This window comes from Suricata suricatta, chromosome 11 (assembly GCF_006229205.1).
Source record: "Suricata suricatta isolate VVHF042 chromosome 11, meerkat_22Aug2017_6uvM2_HiC, whole genome shotgun sequence".
Classification (NCBI taxonomy): domain Eukaryota; kingdom Metazoa; phylum Chordata; class Mammalia; order Carnivora; family Herpestidae; genus Suricata; species Suricata suricatta.
The window spans coordinates 51,268,813-51,283,535 of NC_043710.1; the positions used below are offsets into that span (position 1 = coordinate 51,268,813).

At 37.4% G+C, this 14,723-nt stretch overlaps 1 protein-coding gene across 1 annotated transcript; it reads right to left on the reverse strand.

The window, feature by feature from the left end:
• Positions 1-6,929: 6,929 nt before the first annotated feature.
• LOC115272204 (olfactory receptor 51G2) lies at positions 6,930-7,871 on the reverse strand. The gene has a single exon (XM_029915276.1). It carries the CDS (start codon positions 7,869-7,871, stop codon positions 6,930-6,932), a length of 942 nt encoding a protein of 313 aa, XP_029771136.1.
• Between the last annotated feature and the right edge of the window lie 6,852 nt (positions 7,872-14,723).

Sequence of the window (14,723 nt, forward strand, 5' to 3'; positions counted from 1 at the left end):
TCTGTTATTGATTGATAATGCTTTATGAAAATATTAATGCAAGAATTCACATCTTTTCACTTTTTTCATTGTAAGACAATAGAAATATTCACTTTGAATACAGACATTGTATTATACTAATACATTTTATAGTTTTGTGCCTACTGTAAATGAATCCTTATTTTTATAAAATTTCTTCAGTGGTTAATTTTTATGAATAGGTAAAGCTATGAATTTGTTTATTGATTGATATTCTATGTGGTCACATTTGAACTCTATTGGAAGAATTTACAGTGTGTTCTTTTAGATTTTTAAGAAAAGAATCAATTAAAACCTAAATAAAATCTTTTAAAAGTTTCTTTTTAAGAGTAATACTCCCCTTTTATTTTCATTTTACTAAGATATTTCCATAGAATGTTGGATAGTCGTTGTGATAGTAGATATCTCTATCTTGTACTGACTTTAATAGAAATTCTTTTAATAGGTCACCAGTAAATATGTTCGTTCCAAATCTCTAGAAGATGCTTTCGTTTAGGAAGCTATTTTCTTCCTAAATATTAAGAATTTTATCATAAATTGCCATTGCATTTTATTTTTTTTCCTCATCTCTTGATCAGGTTTTTTTCACTAGTAATCTGTTAGTGTAGTCATATCATTAATAGATTTCTTAAGCTGCATAATTTTTTCATTGTAAGACAAAGTGTACTGTTTCAAAGTGCAATATTCTTTAAAAAAACAGGTACCTCTGACTTGCTAAAAAGTTATTTATAATGTTTGCATGTGCCATCATAAGTAATTAGATGAATAGCTTTTCATCTATTTATATGCTCAAGAATACGATTTCTCAACCTCAGCCCAGATAACGTTCTGGGCTAGAAGGTTCTTTGTTGTCTTGTGCATTTGTGGGTGTGAGCCTCCCTGTTGTTGTGGACCCACTAGATGCCAGTAGCACTCATTCCCCAGCTGTGACAACCAGAACTGTCCCCAGGCATTGCCAAATGACCTTCACTCTGTGTGTGTGTTTGTGTGTGTGTGTGTGTGTGTGTGTAAAATTCCTTCTTTTCCACTCTACTAGAATTTTAGAAATACTCTACTTAAGTTTTTTCTTCAAATTTATTTATGGGAGTTTTCCTCATCTTTGCCATTTCTGTTGGATTTGATGTCTTGGTCTAAATTGGAGATTGATGTTTTTCTATAAAGTCCATTTCATATCTGCTACCCAATATATTGTTACACTTATGCATATTTATACAATTATATTTAAACTTTTATTTCTCTATACTTTTGTTTTCTTTTTCATTTCTTATGCATTAATCATAATTTCCTTAAAATTTTCTGGACCCCGTTAAAATAAGTGTATATTTTCTCTTTTTGTTTTTTTAAATGTTATTTTTGAGAAAGAGGCAGAGATAGAACACAAGTAGGGGAGGGGGAGGAAGAGGGAGACACAGAATCTGAAACAGGCTCCAGTCCCTGAGCTGTCAGCACAGAGCATGACACAGGGCTCGAACCACAAACTGTGAGATGATGACCTCAGCTGAAGTCAGGCATTTAACTGACTGAGCCACCCAGATGTCCCCATATACTTTCATTTTAAATAATCAACTTTGGTTTTTAGTTAACTCATTTGTGCTCTTAATCTTTGTTAATTTAATCTTCCACATTTATTTAAATGTTTTCCTATAATCCTATACTGAAAAAAATTTTTAAATGATAGTTTACATCTTTGTTTTCTAATAACTTATGTTCTTCAGACTGCGCATTACACTCCAGTGTCTTGTCCAGATTCACATATGTGGTTTTCTCATTTTATTCAGTTTAAAGGACTGTTTTTCATCTTTATTTTTTGTGCATAAATATGTTTAATAAATGGATCTTGTTATTGCTTTGGAGCCCTTGTCCTTTTATATTTATAATACATTATTATTATTTAGGTAGGTTAACTTAATAGGCCAGGTTATACAGCATGAAAATCTGAAGGAGATGATTTTGTGCTTAAATAAAGTAGAGGTGGAAGGAGAAGGTCTTTAGAGTGTGAGTAGAAGGGACTTGTCGATTGGGAAAGATGGAAGCATATAGGACAACCCCCAGGGTTCTGATTTTGAGAATTGGTTAATTTTATGAAAATTATAAGCTTTAGTCAGAATATATAGGAGTAAGAACAAGTATAGGGCATAGGGGAAAATGATCAGTTTGCTTTTGCACATATTGAATTTGATTTACTCATGAGAAATCCATGTGGCAATGTTCATAAGGAAGGTGTATCTTCAAGAACGTGGAAACCACAGCTGCCTTCAGATATTATTGGGAACTTTTCAAATAGGTGAAAGATGGAACTTTGAAAATGGGCAAGATAATTATTTAAATGGTTTGAGAATGGGCAAAGGGCACACCCCTGAAGGATTCCAAAGTTAAGGTTCTTTGGGTGGGGAGTGGGAAACCAGAGAAATTGTTGAGTGGTGGAGAAAAGTAATAGAGATTAGTGACAATATACAAGGAGGGAAAATTCCCAGAACGGAAGTATCCTCAGCATAATAGGTAAGTGTTGGATAAATGAATCACAAAAATGAGTCAACCAGAGGCACCTGGGTGGCTTAATCAGTTGTGTCTGGCTCTTGATTTTGGCTCAGGTCATGATCTTTTTGTTTGTGAGTTTGAGCCCTGCATCAGGCTCTGTGCTGATGGGTGGAGTCTACTTTGGATTCTCTCTCCCTCTCTCTCTGTCCCTCCCCCTCATTCTTCCTCCCTCTCTTCCTCCCTCCCGTTCACTCTCTCCCTCTCTTCCTCTCTCCTCTCAAGATAAAAAAGCTTTTTACAAAAATGAGTAACCAAATCTGGCAATTCTATTTTACTGTTGTTTTCCATAGTGGGTGTAGCCTCAACACCTGATTCTCTGGCCCTTTGTGCATAGAGACTATCGATGAGATTCCTTTCCCCAGAAGCCTAAGGAGCTTCATATTTACATAATTCATGAAGAATTAACACCTGAAACCAAATTCGACTTCAGAGATGCCACATTGACTAAAATATGTCTCTGGAAGGTACAAATTTGAAAAATGTTTGCCAGGGACATTTGTCAGACTGGCTTAGAGGTTCCTCCTATGCATTCCTCAGCTTTATTGAATGAAGACATTGGAGTCATATATGCAGATTCTGACTTCAGCTTTCCTACTGTCTAACTGTAAATTAACTAACTACTTAACCACTTTAAACATCAATATCCCAAAAAAAATATTAGGAATAACCACTTTTTATACTTCACTGGATAGTTGTGATAATTGGATGGGATTATGGATTTGAAGATGATTGCATCTGGCACATAGTAGGTGTTCAAGAAATGATGGTTATTAAGTGTAGTGTTTACTGCACTATGTTAAAATAATGGCGAGGTTTCTCTTTCTCTCTATTTCTTCCTCATTTCCTTCCTCCCTTCTACTCCTCTACTTCTCAATCTCTCCTCCCTCCCTTTTCTTTTCATTTCTTTCTTTCTTTTGTTCTTTCTTTCTTTTATTCCTTTTCTTCCTTTCTTCCTTCTTTCTCTTTCTCTCTGTCTCCATTCCTTTTTTCTTTCCTTCCTTCTCTACCTTTATTATGGATATGATTTCTCTCAACAATTAGACAGTACTTTATAAAGATAACCTTGGGAGGTGAATTTCTGATTAAGTCTTAGTTTCCTCATGTGCAAAATATACTACTTTCTACATCCTAGAGTTAGTGTATGGATTAAATTACATGATGCATATAAAACATAAGACTTTCAACAAACAGGAGTTATAATTATTTTTGTTAGGGTGATTCTTTGGACCACCTTGTAATCACTTATATAAACATGTGTGTCCTGGAATTGTCTTTGGGAGTCTTCTGGATATTTCCCAGGAAAACAATTAGTAATATGCACATTTCAAATGTGACTTGAGTTTTCAGTGCTTTGCTTCAGGCTTAGAAATTTATTTTCAGAAAACATTGAAAACCATTATATTGTCCTATGGTATGGATGAAACTAATATAACACCATATGCTAATTATGCTTGAGTAAAAAAATACTAGAAACCAATGTTCTCATCATATTGTTTACATGTTCTGCTGGGAACTTTAGAGGAAGGGGTGACTTCGTTGTGATGTTTGTTGTCATCAAAGAGAATTATAGGCAAGAAAAATTTGATGTGGAATAATTCAGGAATCCTCTCTTTTCAATAACTGAGAAGCATGGGGAGAAGCTTCCAGTACTGGAAATTTCATAAAAAAACAAGTTTTTAGAAAATCAGCCATAGAAAGTCAGTGAATGTTAGAGTGCCAGAAAGATGTTCCAAGTGATAAGCTATATATTTATTATTTGTATTATGTTCAGTTATTACAAACACTATATTGACATATAGTACTCAAAAGATAATTTTTAGTTACGTTTTTAATCTTAATTCCAGTATAGTTGACATAGAGTGATATATTAGTTTCAAGTGTACACTACAGTGATTCAGCAATTCAATACATTAATCAGTGCTCATCCTGGTAACTGTACTCTTATTCCCCTTCACCTATTTCACCCATCCCCCCACCACCCCTCTGGTGACCATGTTTGTTCTCTGTAGTTAAGAGTTATTTCTTGGTTTGTCTCTCTTCTTTTTTTCCCATTTGTTCATTTGCTTTGTCTTTCTCTGACTGTCCTATTTTGCTTAGCATTATACATTATTTCTCCATTCATGTGTTGCAAGGACAGGATTTCATTCTTTTCTATGGCTGAAAAATATTCCATTGTATATAGATGTATCCCACATCTATACACATTTGTGTCTTGATGGACACTTGGGCTGTTTCTATAATTGGGCTACTGTAAATAATGCTGCCATAAACACAGGTTTGCATGTGTACCTTTGATTTAGTGCCTTTGTATTTTTTGGGGGAAATACCCAGTAGTGTGATTACTGTATCATAGGGTGGTTTACTTTTAACTTTTTGAGGAACCTCCATACTGTTTTCCAAAGTGGCTGCACCAGTTTGAATTCCCACCAAGAAGGTTCTTATTTCTTCACATCCTCGCCAACACGTATTATTTCTTGTGGGTTTTTTAAATTTTATTTATTTTTTTATTTTAGAGAGATTATGAACAAGGGAGAGGGGTAGAGAAAGAGAAAGAGAAAGAGAGAGAGAGAATACCAAGCAGGCTCCATGCTTAGTTTGGAGCTCAATGTGGAGCTTGATCCTGTGACCCTGGGATCACGACCTAGGCCAAAATCAAGAGTTGGATGACCAACTGACTAAGCCACCCAGGAGCCACATTGTGTTTTTTATCTTAACTATTCCGACAGGCCAGAGATGATATCTTCCTGTAATTTTGATTTGTATTTCTGTGATGATGAGTGTTGTTGAGCATATTTTCCATGTATCTGTCAGCCATTGGTATGTTTTCTTTGTAGAAATGTCTATTCATGTCTTCTGCCCATTTTTAATTGGATTATTTGGGTTTTGGCTGTTGATTTGGATCAGTTCTTTATATGTTTTGGATACTAACCCTTTATCAGAGGTGTCATTTGCAAATATCTTCTTCCATTCTTACAGGTATCTTTTGGTTTGTTGATTGCTTCCTTTGTTGTGCACAATCTTTTTATTTTGATGTAGTCCCAATAGTTTACTTTTGTTTTTATTTCTTTTGCCTCAGGAGACATATCTAGAAAAATGTTGCTATGGTTGATGTCAGAGAAATTACTGCCTATACTCTCTTCTAGGATTTCTATGGTTTTAGGTCTCACATTTAGGTCTTGAAAGATAATTTTTTTTCCCCTAGGGCAATGTGGTGGTAAAATTGTAATGGACAGATAAGAGGGTATAAGGAATTATCTCTTTTGGTTCACTGGCTTATGACCTTTACAATATGGTCTGTCCCTCAATTTTTTTCTACTTACCACCTCCCCTGTCTCCACCCCAATTTTCTTTACCTTTCCCTGACGTGCTAGGGACAATGACAACAAAAGCAACTTCAGATATTTCTCTGAATGTGTTGTTCTCTGTCTCACCTCAGCTTTGCACATACTATTCCTTCAGATTGGACCATGATTTTTCCGTTTGACTGCCTAATGTCCTTTAAGGCTGGTACTGTGTCAACTCAAAGGAATATTTCTTGACACTCTGTTCTCCCACCTGCAAGAAGATATTTCTTCTTTTACTTTGAGCAACACAGTTAACATATGGCTATATAATAAACCATCCCAAAATTTAGTGTTTTAATAAACAAACAAACACTTATTTAGCTTGCAAATCTGCAACTTGGGCTGGGTTCTGAGTAAGATTGATTATTATTATGCAGGAAAAGTGGGGATTGGAATAATATGAAGATTTGTTCACTCACTAGTAGTTAATAATGATCCAGCAAAGGCTGAGACTTTAGTTTGGTCTATTGGCTGGGACATCTACATGTGGCTTCTGCATGTGGTCTCAGCTTCTCAGTATGGTGTCTGTGTTCAAAAAGCAGGCATTGAGTGAGATAGAGGTGGAGATAGAAACAGATAAAAAAAAAGAGGGAGAAAGAATGAGGGTGGGGAAGTGTATACCAATGAAAACATATTATCTTTTATGACCCAGCCTCAAGAGTCTTGCAAGGTCACTTCCACAATATTCAGTTCATTGAGTTTGTTTCAAAGTTCTATCCAGTTTTGAGGGGAGAAAAAACAGACTCTCTCTCTTGATGGGGGAGTGATAATTTTCTGGAAGAGAATGTAGGAATGTAGAAATACCTCTTTGGCCATGTTTATAAAATACAATCTGCCATGTCATACTGCATTGTGTTTTTTCCCCACTAGAATTATAGTTCTGTAAGAGCTGTGACTTCTTGATCATTCCTATTTGTATTTGTTTGTATAAATAAATAATAGTAAATTTTCAACATAATGCACATTAGATATATATAAAGGATAGAAGAGTAAGTGTACACTGAAGGAAATAGTACCGCTTAGACCCAGCTAACAACAAAAGACATGGGTCACACGATCTCGGATTTGTTTGGTCTTCACACTATAGACAATGGGATTCATCAGGGGAGGGAATAGAAGGTACACAAAGCCCATGATCACTTGAACCAGATGAGGTGCCTTCTTCCCAAAGCGGTGGATGACAGACAAACCAATCATGGGAGTGTAGAAGAGAAGTACAGCACATATGTGGGAAACGCAAGTGTTGAGAGCTTTGAATCGCTCAGTCCTGGATGCAATAGATAGTACACTACGCAGGATCAGGACATAGGAGAAGAGAATGAGCAGTGAGTCTATACCCACTGTTGAAACAATGACAAACATGCCATAGATGCTGTTGGCTTTGATGTCTGCACAGGCCAATTTCATCACTCCTTGGTGGAGACAGTAGGAATGTGAGAGAACTGCAGAGCCACAATAGGGGAATCTTTTGAGCATAAAAGGCAATGGGAAAATGAGTGCGACACTGCGACCCAGGGAAACCAGGCCAATCCTGCCAATGACTGTGTTGGTGAGAATGGAAGCATAGTGCAAGGGGCGACAAATGGCCACAAAGCGGTCAAAGGCCATAGACAGTAGCACAGAAGACTCCAGAAAGGACAAACAGTGAATGAAAAAGAGCTGGGCAAAACAGGCATCATGACCAATATCTCGTGCCCCAATCCAAAAGATGCCCAGCACTGTAGGGAGGGTGCAAAGAGACAGACCCAGGTCAGTCACAGCCAGCATGGATAGGAAGAGGTACATAGGCTCATGGAGTGAGGGCTCAGTTTTAATGATAAAAAGGATAGTACAGTTACCCAGGATGGAAACCAGGTAAATGAAGCACAATGGGATGGAGATCCAGATGTGCATGTGCTCCAGCCCAGGAATGCCACTCAGTAGAAAGGTGGAGGAAATGTTGCTGCTATCTTCCAAGGGTCCCAAAGACATCATGTGTGGAGGGAAGAGGAAAATTTGATTCCTTCCAAATGCCTGAAATGAATTCAGAAAAAGCCAGAAATCTTACCTGGAAAGAAATTGAAACTAAACGAAACCAAAACAACAACAAACATGAGAATCAAGTAGACCTAGAACTCTAAGTCTACTCCAGAGGTCACTTCCTTCTGGTCCCTGGTTCCCTCTTCACTTTGTTTTAGAAAAATGTTTTCCTTTGAATTTTTTTCTCCTTTCTCCTTCAAGCTGAGATGTCTGAGCATCTATAAAATTCCTGTTGGTTTTACTAACTTTGCCTAACTCTTTTGAGGAGATCTTTAATTAAACACGCCTCACCGGCCTCTTTCCTGCCAGAACTCTCACTAATGTTCTAACCTTACTTTCAATTTCTCCTCCTTTCTTTTCTCCTACCTTACTTCCTTTGCTATTCCTTTGTCATTGTCCATTCTTCCTTCCTTTCTCCCTCCCTCCCCACTACTCCCTTCCCTCCTCCTTCTCTCTCTTCCTTTCTTTCAATCTTTCTTCCTTCTTTCCTACCTTCTCTTTTCTTTCTTTCTCCTTTCTTTCTTTTCGTTTCTTTTCCTTCCTTCCTTCCTTCCTTCCTTCCTTCCTTCCTTCCTTCCTTCCTTCCTTCCTTCTTTCCTTCCTCTGCTCTTGCTTAACCTTATCAGCTGCATATAATTGATAACCTTAGACACATAAGAATCCTTCACTCACCTTCTCCTCTGGTCTTCCAGTCATAGAAGCCTAGCTTGATCCAGATAGCTCATATGTGCTAGTCAGCACACAGAATTCCAGTAAGGACTGAAGAGTGAATGAATGGTTGTTTGTAAAGTTATTTTTGATTGCTGAAGTAACATATCAAAGCTCTGATTCTCCTATGAGTCAGCAACCTGCATTCCCTGGAGATCTAGAGTTTAACTTCTATGAACCTAGGTAAGAAAAAATACTGAAGCACCATCAGCCATGGTCACATCCCCAATTGCAAGAAAGAGTCTATGAGTCCACAAAATAGATGGAATATGCCAGTAGGACTTATTCTTCCCTAGATTAAAAACTGAAGGTTCAGGAGAGGACAGTCACTCTACAGAGGTCTTAAGCCAATTTAAGCCTCCTGACTTTCAGAGCAGTAATCTGCCCACTCTCAGTTAATAATTCCACTGGAATGGGAGCTCAAAAATGGCAGGGGCTTGGATTTACTTGTTCTGTAAAGACAGTGCTTAGAATATGCATAGTTAAGAGCTAAATTTATAGCTGTTACTAACTTGGTGCATATTTTATCACTTAAAAAATCCTATGAATTGGGGTTTCTGGGTATCTCAGTCAGTTAAGTGTCCAACTTTGGCTCAGGTCATGATCTTATAGTTTGTGAGTTTGAGCTCGTTGTTGGACTCTGTACTAATAGCCTGTTTTGGATTCTGTGTCTCCCTTGCCATCTGCTTCTCCCCCACTCATGCTTTGTCTCTCTCTCAAAAATAAGCACTAATTTTTTTTTTACTCTTGTGAAAAAAGTTCTATTAATAGTACCACATTATAGATGAAGAAATAGAGGATTAGGGAAAATTAATATCTCTAAGTTCAAAGATACAGTAAATGGTCAAAATGGGATTTGAACCAATGTCCAATTATTCTCTAGATTTCAGGCTCTCAACAAATATTACACTTTCTTCCCACATAGAGGACTATTCATTGTCAACTAGAAGGAGCTAGCATAAAATCAAGGGCCTAAAAGACCTTCAAAAAAGTACTGATTCTTTAGCTAAATTAATAAAGTGACTGGAGAAATACACACACACATCCACACACACACAGACATATGTATACATATGCATACTTTCCCCCTCACTCCAAATACCAGTGAAATTAATAGCCAGTGTCATTAACTCACTGCCCACCTGCAGGTCAGATTGGCTCTTGTGTGCTCTTCCTCAGCTTCTACTTCAGCCATGATCAGTGGTCACCACATCATTCATCAAAATGAATTCAGAAGAGCTATGATAAACTTACCTATCGGGGACAGGCAAATTACCTGGGGGTTAAAGATATAATGCATAAAACTTAAGACAGACAATGTCTTGACATGAAAATGAAGTAGGGTAGTGAAGAAAGAATATATATTAATTAATAATATAAATGTTAATTTATAATACTTGATAAACATCTATTATTTTCCAGGCACTGTACTAGGAACATTGCACAATAAATAGCATTTAGAGCTTAGAAAAACCTTGCAAGTTAATATTATTACCTTGATTTGCAAGGAAGGAGAGAAGCTTATAGAATTTGATGTGTGCATAAAGTCATACCATCAATCAATGACAGCTGGAATTCAAACTTAAATCTCTGGAGCTCCAAGGAGCCTTTTGAAAGTTTGGAAGCATTTCGTTTAATACATCTAAGTTTTTTTTAGTTGAGACAGCCTGAAATGGGTGAAGATTGAATGACAAACAGTAGAGAGAAATATCAAAAGTCTTTGTTCTCCACCTTATTTTAGTTCAAGACAGACTCTCTTCAGAGTTTGTGCCTCACATTTTAAAGGGAGTAGGGCAGAATAAAAATCAGAGAGAGAGAGAGAGAGAGAGAGAGAGAGAGAGAGAGAGAGAGATTGATTTATGAGAATATGTTGAAGGAAGGGACCTGGATATAAAAGAAAATCCAGAATAGTGAAGCTAAGAGATATCTGCCTGGGAAAGACCACCTTTACCCTGTTGGTCAGTGAGGTCTTAGTAAGGTAACTATTCTAAAGGGTTCTTATTTAAAGGTCTTCAGAGAATCCAGTGTCAGATTTGGTGAGGATTTCATTGTTCCTGACCAGTTCAAAAAGCAGCTGTCTAGGGTAGAGGGGAGTGGTACATTTAACAAATGGCCTGCTCACAATTGTTCTTGGAGGAACTTTTGCAAGTTCAATGGCCTCTTCTAATTCTATCGCTCAGACTCTGTGATTGCTCAGGAAAATGTCCTTTCATGTCACAGACAAGCTTTTCTTTCAGAGGATCACTTGACTTTCTACGCCTCTGCCTCTGCTTCTTGGAAATAACTCCTGATGCTCCTAACTTGTGTCTGAGCCTAAGGAGTAGAGACTGAGCTTATAGCTCATCTTGTTCTTACATCTCAGTTTTGCCTGCCTAACTTGTCTCTCTTCCTGGGTCTCAGTAATACTCTTATGTTGCCACATATGAGGCAACTCTCTGGGCCGGAAATCAATGAAATGAATGGGTGTGAGAAAGCTATTGTCTCCCTCCTAAGCTGGTGCTAAAACCAGACCTGGGATCCCATGAAGTTAGTGAACTCTGACTCCAACAGTCACCACCTTCTATAGGCATCCTCTACAGCCTTTCTTGTGCCTCAAAGTCCCTTCTCTCCTCTCCCTCTCCAGAGCTCAGGCTGAGCCTTCTAGACCTCTTCTTCACTACACAATTCGGCACCAGACACCTAACTCACCTGTCAAGGCTAGGTCCAGAGCCTCCAGTTCTTGCAATAGGGGAAAAGGAAAGCTAAAACCAGAGGTTCTAGAGGGTATGGCGAGACTGAAGGGTAGATGTTGAATTCCTTGATTTTTATGAAACTTCCCGAGGTCCCCACTGAGACCCTTTCAAGAATCCCTCATCAATTCCCTATGAGTACTGGTTCTCTGGACTTCAGTATCTCGTACTCTGGGGATAAGGGAAACAGACGAGAATAGTTTGTAAGATATCTACATGGGAAGCCCAGAAGATGTTATACCCTGTAGCTACTTTTTGAAGAGCTCATGAAATTTTAAACAGCTCCACAACTTCAGGAAACTCGAGTGGATGTTGTTGACAATGTTTTATATATGATATATCATAAACATATAGTTATGCATATCAAAAGTGACAGTGTGTATTGTGGGTATATATAACCTTATGTAACATTAAATGGGACTTTTTAATTTAATTATTCTCCCATCACTAAAGGGGAAGAAAGGAGTCATACCTTGTTTCTTGAAATATTGTGATAGCATTGATTTTTGTACCCCAAGTAACCCTATATGCTGCTGCCTTCTGCCTAGACTCAGGGACTCCTGTCTTTGATCCACACAAACACAGAACTCAGCCCTTTGTTTCTAGACATTAAGGCACTAACCAGAAACACTAATTCATTTTTGTGCCCTTTTGGGCAACATGAGCCCCTAAAAAGGAGAGTTAAACTGAGGAGTTTCATATGTCAATACAAGAATATGAAGAATTAATTATCCATTTTTGGACTTTGAAAGCTGATGGACAAGACATTTTAGAAAGAGGAAAGGAGGGCCATTTAAGTGTTTTCATTACCTACCTAATCGGCATCTAGCTTATTGAGTCTATTTTGAGAATATAAAGGTATAAATATTCAGGAATGTCACAGATCCCCCACCAACCATAAGAGGTTGTTCTTCCAACTCATTGGCCTGATTGCCCCCCTTGGAATGTGCTGGGCTTCCTCTTGTGGCTTCATTCCATTAATTTTTGGTCAAGCACATTGTAGACACACCTGAGTGTTATTAAGCAATATTTCTCAAATCAGAGTCCCCAGATAATCAGGATCAGAGTCACCTGTAATGATTATTAAAATGTGAATTTCTGGGCCTCATCCCTCTACTGCAGTCAGAAACTGATGTTAGTCACAACCACAAGGTCTGAGAATTTTCATATATCCTTGGCTTTATGATTTGTTTTCAACTCTGATTACAGAATTTTTTTAATTCCCTCTATAATTAAAAATGCATCACTTTTAACCTGGAATTCATTTCAAAACACAGTTACCTCTTATATTGGTTTGTTGGGGCCACCAATACAGAACGCCATAGACTGAATGACTTTAAAAATAGAAACTTATTTTCTCACAGTTCTGGAGGCCAGCAAAGCCCAACATCAAGGTGTTGAAAAATTTGGTTTCTTCCGAGGCCTCTCTCCTTGGCTTGCACATGGCCACCTTCTGTATGTCCTCATGTGGCCTCTCCTCTAGGAATGAGTATTCTTGATGTCTCCTGGTCTTCTTATAAGGACATGAGTCATATAAAGTTAGCCAATCCTAAATGCTTCATTTTAACTTCACTATCTCCTAAAAGCCTTTACTTCAAATACAGTTACATTCTGTGGCACTGGGGGTTTGGGACTTCAATATATGAATGGAGTAGGCACAATTTAGCCCTTAACATCTGTTTATCCGTGCAGGCTACTGCCCCGTTTTTCATATACTTAACAAATATCTTATAACAGAAATAATACTCCTCACATACTCCTCATAAAAATACAGGCAATATTTATTTATAGTCTCTGAATCCAAGCACTGAGAAGAAACAGGTAATATTAGATGTTTTGGAAGAAAATAGGTTTGAATCTCAGATGTTGTAAAGAGAAATGGGGATGGAGGGAAAGAGAGAGATATTGAATTAATCTTTGAACAGCTTATTACTGGGAAGATATCCTACCTGTTTTAAATCTTACTATTCAGCTCTGTGAGGGAAAAACAGGATATGATATGGGGAGAGACAAAAAGAAAAAAAAAAAAGCTCTTGGCCCAGAAAAGAATAGGGAAAAGAAACAAGGTAGAAGCAGAATGTAAGGGAATACCTTGTACATAAAGATGCTGCCTTGAGGATAGACCAGCTGAAAGACTGAAAGACCTGAAGAGAACATTATTGGATTGGACTTAGACAAACTGATGCAAAAAGTAATGCTTTAAAATTTTCAGTATGGTTTTGTAAATTGTTATTGCATTTTCCCATGATAATTAGTTGGTAGATATTTATGAATAAGACAGATGATTTAGAAATAAAACAAGTAAACCCCCCCCACCCCCCACACACTAGTTGTGTGAGTAAAGTTGATGCCCATCTATATTCCAAATACTTAAAATGTATATTTCCCAGTACATCCATGCTGTTTTAGGTCCCTTTTTTTGCTTGATCTCCACTGAGACATTAATCTGAAGTGTTAGTATATGTGGAAAAACTAGAGTTCAGAAAGTCTCAACGGCACAATGCCAAAAGTATATGTTTTGAGATTCGACAGACCTGAATGTGGTTTGGGGCTTTCCATTTATTACATGTGAAATTGGTTACTGTAACTTATCTCACTGAACCTCCTATCAGAAAGAATTATATGAGAATTAAAGAAGAAATTGGCTATCTTGAATGGTAAGACAGCACTAAATAAAAATAGTTTGAGAAATTAAAATTTAACAAAATGATTGATATTCAGTATTGTAGTAAGTAGATAAACATCATGACTATATACAAATGTGTTGTATAAGGATGATTTTCAATTAAACCTTCCCGAAGTAGGCATACTTTTTTCACTCCTACTGAAGTCTTTTCTACCCTACTGAAGGTTTGGGAGGCCATTCTTCATAAATAAAGAGAAGGCACTTCTTTTTTTTTTAATTTTTTAAATGTTTTATTAATTTTTGATACAGGAGAGACAGAGCATGAGAGGGGAAGGGTCAGAGAGAGAAGAAGACACAGAACTGGAAGCAGGCTCCAGGCTCTGAGCTAGCCGTCAGCACAGAGCTTGACGCGGGGCTCGAACCCACGAACATGAGATCTGACCTGAGCCGAAGTCAGAGGCTTAACCGACTGAGCCACCCAGGCGCCCCAAGAGAAGGCACTTCTTGGGATGGATCCTAGGTTATAGTTTTGTATAGAACAAAACTCATAATTTTGATGTATCAATAATTAAATAATCAGGATATAGCAGTCAGCTAGCTGCTACCTGGAGGCTACCTTCCTGCAGTAAGTTTTTAAAATAGACAAAAATCATATTATAAAAATTTGACTCTGTCATCTTAATTTCCAAAAGAGAGTCAAACTGGAGCTTGTATGTAAGTGCTTTGAGACATTCTGTAAGT

Excerpts from the sequence above, each read along its gene's own strand:
- LOC115272204 (XM_029915276.1), bottom strand. The coding sequence starts at position 7,871 with ATGTCTTTGGGACCCTTGGAAGATAGCAGCAACATTTCCTCCACCTTT.